The 7,153-nt window shown below is 49.5% G+C and overlaps 1 protein-coding gene across 2 annotated transcripts in view; it reads right to left on the bottom strand.

Moving 5' to 3' along the window:
• The window catches only part of ABTB2 (ankyrin repeat and BTB domain containing 2), a 182,373-nt gene extending 180,676 nt beyond the window's left edge, over positions 1-1,697 (bottom strand). For both annotated transcript variants that reach the window (XM_082843790.1, XM_082843789.1), the window contains exon 1: positions 411-1,697. In XM_082843790.1, the coding sequence (XP_082699916.1) occupies positions 411-1,293 (883 nt within the window). In that variant the 5' untranslated portion in view covers positions 1,294-1,697. The remainder of the gene's footprint in view (positions 1-410) is intronic.
• Positions 1,698-7,153: the final 5,456 nt, after the last annotated feature.

Consider the following 7,153-nt stretch of genomic DNA (forward strand, 5'->3'; position numbering starts at 1 on the left):
CTACTGGACTGGAGAGAACCGGGACAGAACCACAGTCGATCTGCCCAGCTCTGGGGAGAGATGCCAACTATAGATCCGTCAAGCAAGGCAGAGAGCGACGGGGCAGTAAGCTTCGCGCCAAGAGAGGTTCAGGGATGGCTTGGTCAAGAGATTCAATCAGTGAACAGCCCCCAGTAGCGACAACACGACGCAGAACAGAAAGTAGAAGATCAACCACGACTTTGCCCTCCAAAAGTCAGTCGCTGAAAGAACAATCTCGGGAAAGACCCTTTAATGAACTCCTCCACCCGTAAACCGAAAGCTTTCTCTCAGGTCTTGAATTTCCTTCGTCCTAGGAAATTCACCCACTGGGTAACCCATGTCCGACTTCTCCCCCACCCCGTCCATGGGTCGGGGGCCCGCGTGCTTACCATTGGCGTTCTTGCCGCAGATGAGATGCTCATAGGGCTGCAGGACGCCCCAGAGCTCGGCGTCATTGTTGATGACCATCTCCAGGGCCTCAGCGGACACCTCCCCGCCTCCGGCCCCTCCGCCGTCGGGGCTCTGGCTGGCCAGCACCCTGGCCCGGATCTCCTCCACCAGATTCTCCATGCAGGCGGTGAGCGAGATGGCCGCGTACTCGTGGATGCGCACGGAGATGCGGGTGTCCACCATCCAGCGGAAAAAGCGGCCAACCGAAAAGGTGAGGCCGCAGCGCGCCGACTTGCCCCGGCGCAGCCCGTCGCCCGCGCTCATGCTGTACAGGGACAGCGCCTTGACGGCGGCCAGTGAGCAGCTCTCAGCCAGCGCCCAGCTGTGCACAAGGCGCACGGCGCTCTGCACCTCGAAGCGGGTGCACTTGGAGTGCAGCACGCTCAGGCGCTGCGCCTCGCGGGCCACACGGATGAGCGCTCGGCGGAGCAGCCCCGCCAGGCGCCTAACCGCCTCGGCGGAGAACAGGGGCTGCCGCCGGCCGCCAGCACCTTTGCGAAGCACCCGGGCCACGTCTCCCTCGGTCCAGGGGAACTCCTCCAGCTCGGGGAGGCGCGGGCAGCGCGAGAAGAGGTCGGCCACTTCGGGGTCCTCGGGCAGCACCGTGTTCACCGTGTCCCAGCTGTTGTGGCGGCTGTTTATGGAGCCGGAGTAGCACCACCAGGCCGCCCCGCGGTGTTGCTGCGCCGAAGAGTTGATCGCCTGCGAGTTGGACTTGGAGGACGAGAGGCTGAGCGAGCGGCACGAGTCCCCGGCCCCATACCCGGAGTCCAAGGTCAAGTCCTCCAGAGTCTTCAAGGTGGAGCTGTACGTCCCGGCCATGGGGAGCCTGCCCGGGGCGGCCTCGCCGAGCGAGAGGTGCTCACAACTCCATGCGTCCTTCCCCCAGTGGGCAGAAACAAGCTCTAGGCTCTCCGGGCCGCCCTCTTTCCTCTCGGCGCCGCGGGCCTCGGCGGCCGCATTGCCCGCCCGCCCGCCCGGCGGCCGCGGGAAGGTGGGCGAGATTCGCGGCGGCCGGAGCCCCACGCTCCCGGCGTCTGGACTCGAAGCCGTCACTGGAAAGGCCCCCCGCCGCTCCTCCTCGGCACTCCCCCTAGCCCACTTCAACTTCCCTCAAGCAAAGCGTCTATCTTCCGCGGAGAAGGAATCCCGAGAGAACAGGGCGGCGGCAGCAGAAGGAGGCGGCTCCGAGAGCTGTGCGAGTACAGAACCGACCGGCGAGGAAGCACTCGGCAAACTTCTGCGCGGCGCCTGCCGCCCGCACCGGCTAGGTACTCTGCCGCCACCGGCATGCAAATAACGCGGGGCAGCCCACCAATCATCGGCCGCGATGGGCAGGGGCTGCACCAATGATCTCCCACAGAGGCGGTCACTATGCAGATTTCACTCCGCCGCGGGTAAACCCCTCGGCGGCGGAGGCGGAGCTGGAGGCCGAGGGTCTGGTAGAGCTGACGGGGGGACGGCGGAGGAGGGGGAAGAGAAGGCGAGTGAGTGAGCTGGAAGGTGGGGAGCAGAGACTGGGAAAGGAGGGATCGAAACGTTAGGCTCGGGAGCTGACGACTTAAAGAAAAATGTGAAGGAAAAGCCACTGTGCGTTGCCCCTTCCCGTCGTCCAGGCTTTGGGCGTTCGCAGCTCCCTTTCGAGCCCTCTGCTACCGAACACGACGCCAGCGAGTTGAGTGTGGGTAGGGAGCAAGGGAGGTGGGGCTGGGGGAGGGCACAGCGGCATGGGGGAGGGGACCCAAGCCAGTCGCTCCACCTCTCTACTAAGACTTTCTGCCAAGGCCCTCGCTTCTTCCAGGCGAAACTCCAGTGAAGTTAGGGAGGGAGGAGGGACGCCCCTGTTTGCTTCTCTTCCCCGATCCGTCTGGTTTTCTTTACGGTGCTCTCTAAGCTCCAATCAGAACAATCTCTCCCTAATCTGGCATCTGATAAATGGACGGGCTCCAGGAGGCCTGCGATTCCGCCCCCGTCCCCCCCACCCCGCCACTTGCAATATTACACATGCAGTAGTCTGAGTATTACTCGGGGAGAGGGCTCTAACTGATCAGATTCTCAAGTGTCCGTGTCTTTGCTGTTACAACTGTACAATACTTCTTGCTGTGTTGGATCCTTCCTGTCCGAGGAGCCAGTGTCCGATTGTGTGTATGTGTACGGGGGGGGGGGGTGTTGTTACACACGTGTGTAATGGGTGTGCGAAGGTGAGAAACGTCCCTAGCACTGGCCTGAGCTCGGAACACCTGGCTGAATGCACCTCTTCCTAACGGTGTGCCCTTGGGCGAGTTATCTGCCCCCCTCAGGACTCGCTTTCCTTCCCGGGTAAAATGGGAGCTGACCTCCAAGCAGCACCCTTGTAAACCTGTCTCAGGCGCGTGTTCAGAGGCGGTCAAAGTTCGATTGGTTCCAGCAGATCCATGCGCGGTCCCACTTCGTCCCGCTGCTGTCCTGTAACTATTCACACCCACGTGCACGAATGTGCATATGCCTCCTCCAGTGGAACCTCAAAATCAAGGAGGAGATTGTGTACGCGTTTCCCCCAAGTCAGCCTCCTCCCGCGCTCTTGAATAGCTCCTTTGTGCTGTATCTCACACGGTGCTGACCTTGAGCCGTGAGTTGGATACGAACTAGAAATGTCTGGTTTGTCTCTTTCCTTCTTAAATTAATGGCCCTTTCCCTGTGAAACTCCTTTTTCTTTGGCAGTTTGGCTTAATTTTGCCTTCCTGCGCATCTTTATTTATGCAATACCGCCGCCTCATGGTGAGGACTGGGAACGGCGTCAAGGACGGACGTACTCATACGAACGACACAAGTCCGCAGGGACCAAATCAAGAGAGGACACAAGGTGTGATTACATCTTATAGAACAAGAGATGAGAAGTCGAAGTAGGTAAGGAGGTTCAACTTGTCAAAAATGCGAAAATTGGATGCAATTTAATATTTATTAGGGGAAATATAATACTAAGGCAAATGTCGCCCTCTAATGGATGTTTACAGGAAAAAAATTCGGCAAAGTTTTTTTGTTTGGGTTTCTTTTCTTTTTCTTTTCATTTTGTTGTGTGCATCCTTAAAAAGTAACGAAAATGACAACTGGAAATTTAGGACAGGGGACTTACTGAATGGAAAGGTTATCTAGGAAACTATCTAGAATATTTCTTGGGGGAAAAGAGCAGATGGGATTTATCTTAATATATTCAAGTTACTTGATGACTTGAAGTGTAAAAATAATCAAACATGCCTACAGCCAAATTTCAGAATGCTGTGAATGTTAAATTGCACCAAAAGGATTTGTTCAGCAAAATTCAGCGGCTGGAAACACTACTGCACAAACAACTGAGTTCCGTTAGTAAATTACATGGAAAGAAAGAGATGGAGAGGAAACCTATACACTGAAAAAGACTTAGAAGACATATCAGCCAATCACAATGTGTGGAATTTATTTGGAATTTGTAGGGGTTTTTTTTAATCAATAAATATTTGACCTTATGAAACTATTGGAATATTTGCTATTATGAAATCATTGTTAGTTTTTTGATGTGGTAATGGTAGTGTGGTTATGTTTATTAAATGTTCTTATCTTTTAGAGACATACTGAAATGTGTCTTTTAATTTTCACCATTAAAAAAAAGAAAGAAAGGGCTTCCCTGGTGGCGCAGTGGTTGAGAGTCCGCTTGCTGATGCAGGGGACACGGGTTCGTGCCCCGGTCCGGGAAGATCCCTGCCACGGAGCGGCTGGGCCCGTGAGCCATGGCTGCTGAGCCTGCGCGTCCGGAGCCTCTGCTCTACAATGGGAGAGGCCACAACAGTGAGAGGCCCATGTACCAAAAAAAAAAAAAAGAAAGAAAAATCTTTATGGAAACATCTGGTAAAGGGGCTAGAAAGTTATGAAAGACAATTAAGACTGTAGATCTCTTGCCTTTGATATATTCCCCAAAGAGTTCTATAGTCTGCTTGAGGACTGGAGGTACAAAATAAACCCAGAGTGTGCTTGTGTTTGTGTTTTGTGTGATGGGGGAGAAAGAAAGAGAGGAAGAGAGAGAGTGACAGAGGACAAGATACACTGAACCATTTTAAACATGAACCAACTGATTTCAGTTAATCTTTTGGGAAGTTGGCAAGCCGGATGAAGTACAAAACTTTGGATCAAGGAAAGAATGGACATGGCTTCTTCTGTTTCTTTTTTTATGAATTTATTTATTTATTTTTGGCCGCGTTGGGTTTTTTTCTACGTGTGGGCTTTCTCTAGTTGCGGCAAGCGGGGGCTACTCTTCGTTGTGATGCGCAGGCTTCTCACTGTGGTGGCTTCTCTTGTTGCAGAGCACAGGCTCTAGGCATGTGGGCTTCAGTAGTTGTGGCACGGGGGCTCAGTAGCTGTGGCTTGCAGGCTCTAGAGAGCAGGCTCAGTAGTTGTGGCACACGGGCTTAGTTGCTCCGCAGCATGTGGGATCTTCCCAGACCAGGGCTGGAACCCGTGTCCCCTGCAGATTCCCAACCACTGTGCAACGAGGGAAGTCCTGACATGGCTTCTTACATATACGTATGTGGTTAATTAAGGCAATCTGGTAGTAATGTGTTTAACCTTAGGAATGCAAATTAGATTAGAAGAAGAGAAAGCAGACCCACTTTCTCAACTCAGGCCTGGCCCAAACATAATCTTTGAAGAAAAACAACTGTCATGTGGCTGGACAAGTTAATAAGAACATGATGAAACCATAGCAAATATTGGGAGAATTCCCAGTGGAGTGAGAAATTAAAAACCAGATCTGGAATTGCCTATGCAAAAGTTATGTAAGGCAGGAACTTGAAATAAAATGTAAAAACTTTATCTTGGGCAAGGTCTCATATTTGTTATACAGTTTTTTACAAAATCAAAAACAATGTGAAGGTTAGAGAACAAAATACTGTAGAATTTATCTTGAAAGAGAAGGGGTTAATAATCCCAACTATTTAAGTACAGACAGAACTCTTATGAGATAGGTAGATTATGACCTTGACTTTGGAGAGTGACCAAGTTTTAATTTAGTTTATGGATCATGTTTGGTACATCCTTTCAGCAACATTTATTGAACACCTACTGGGTCTAGAACTGGGCTAGGTACAGTAGAGGTGCATTAGACAAGTTCCCTGCCATAAATAAAAGCATGGCCAATGTGTAGAAATGGGCATATGAGACTAACTCTTCTGTAAAACATGCTTTGTGGAGCTTTTCAAAAACCACTGACCAAGGGCCATTGCCAGGTCATTGACTCACCACACAGACTGATGCATCTGGAGGAGGAATGGTACAATTGCAAGGAAGGGAATGCTGTGTGGAATGCCAGGAGAGCTGACAAAGGTGCTGGTAGAGAGACAAGTGTGCCGTGGTTAGCAGAACAGCTTTGTAGCTGAATTTCAAGCAGAACACTCAGCTATTGAAAAAGCACCAATGGTGTGGAAACTGTGAGGTAATCCTTCTGTTCCATCCTTCTGTTCCACCTAAGGTAGCCCATTCCTGACACAGGTATTGTTTTCTGGACCTCAAAACTAAAGAGACATACAGACAAAACAGAAATAGACCCACAGACATAGAAAACAAACTTATGATTACCAAAGGAGAAAGTGGGGGAGGGATAAATTAGGTGTTTGGAATTAGCATATACACACTACTATATATAAAATAGGTAACCAACAAAGACCTACTGTATAGCACAGGGAACTATACTCAGTATTTTGTAATAAACTATAAAGGAAAGGAATCTGAAAAAGAGTACATCTATCTGTCTATCTATATACCTATATATATATATATATATATATATATATATATCTGAATTACTTTGCTGTACACCCGAAACTAACAGAACACTGTAAGTCAATGATACTTCAATTAAAAAAATTTTGCATTCCTGTACATGATAGTGCCAAAACTTTCCAAATAAAAAGTTCCACTTGTGAAAAATAAAATTAAACAAATAAAAAATAAAGGATTCAATAGTTAAATTTGGGAAATTTTGTACTGTTTCTTCCTCTACTATATTCATGATGCAATATTTTTATTTTAGACTCTGTTTATATTTTTTTGACCTAGTATATCGCAGACTTAACTGGGCAGAGAACTCTCCCCATCCCCGGCAGACCTATTGTAAAGTGATTGGGATTTTTAATTTAACCTGAAGCAGAAAAGACAACTCTATTGTTTATGTGTCTCCTCAGGCAGCGGTGGTAGGGCAGGACCCTTGGAAGGAATTCAGATAAATCCCAGAACAGGGCAAGGTTCACCATCTGACCCCTGCCCAAAGCTGGATTTTGGTGATTCTGTTGGACACAAATACGATTCCAAAGGTAAACATAAACCTAGGGCATTGGTCCACAGGAGAAAAGGAGGTGGAGTGCATAGGGGTGCAGGCACAAGTAAAAAGTTTCACAAAGCAAACAAGATGGGGAGGAAGGAGTCTCTCCAAGAGGGAGTTCTGCCTGTTAGGCAGTTAGTGTCATAGATTTGATAGCTATTATTAGAGATGAAGCCTTCAAGAGCCTGGGGTTGGAATTTTAAGGGATATGGGCTGGAACTTAAAGCTGCAGAGCTGAATTAAAACTACAAGACAGAAAACCCAGGGACTATTGCCAAATCCCCACATCTGGATGTCCTATACACCAGTTATCAATTAACTGCAATTGTGCTCTTCTATCTTGGCATGGAAAATACC

This window comes from Leucopleurus acutus (genome assembly GCF_964270905.1).
Source record: "Leucopleurus acutus genome assembly, chromosome: 8".
Classification (NCBI taxonomy): domain Eukaryota; kingdom Metazoa; phylum Chordata; class Mammalia; order Artiodactyla; family Delphinidae; genus Leucopleurus; species Leucopleurus acutus.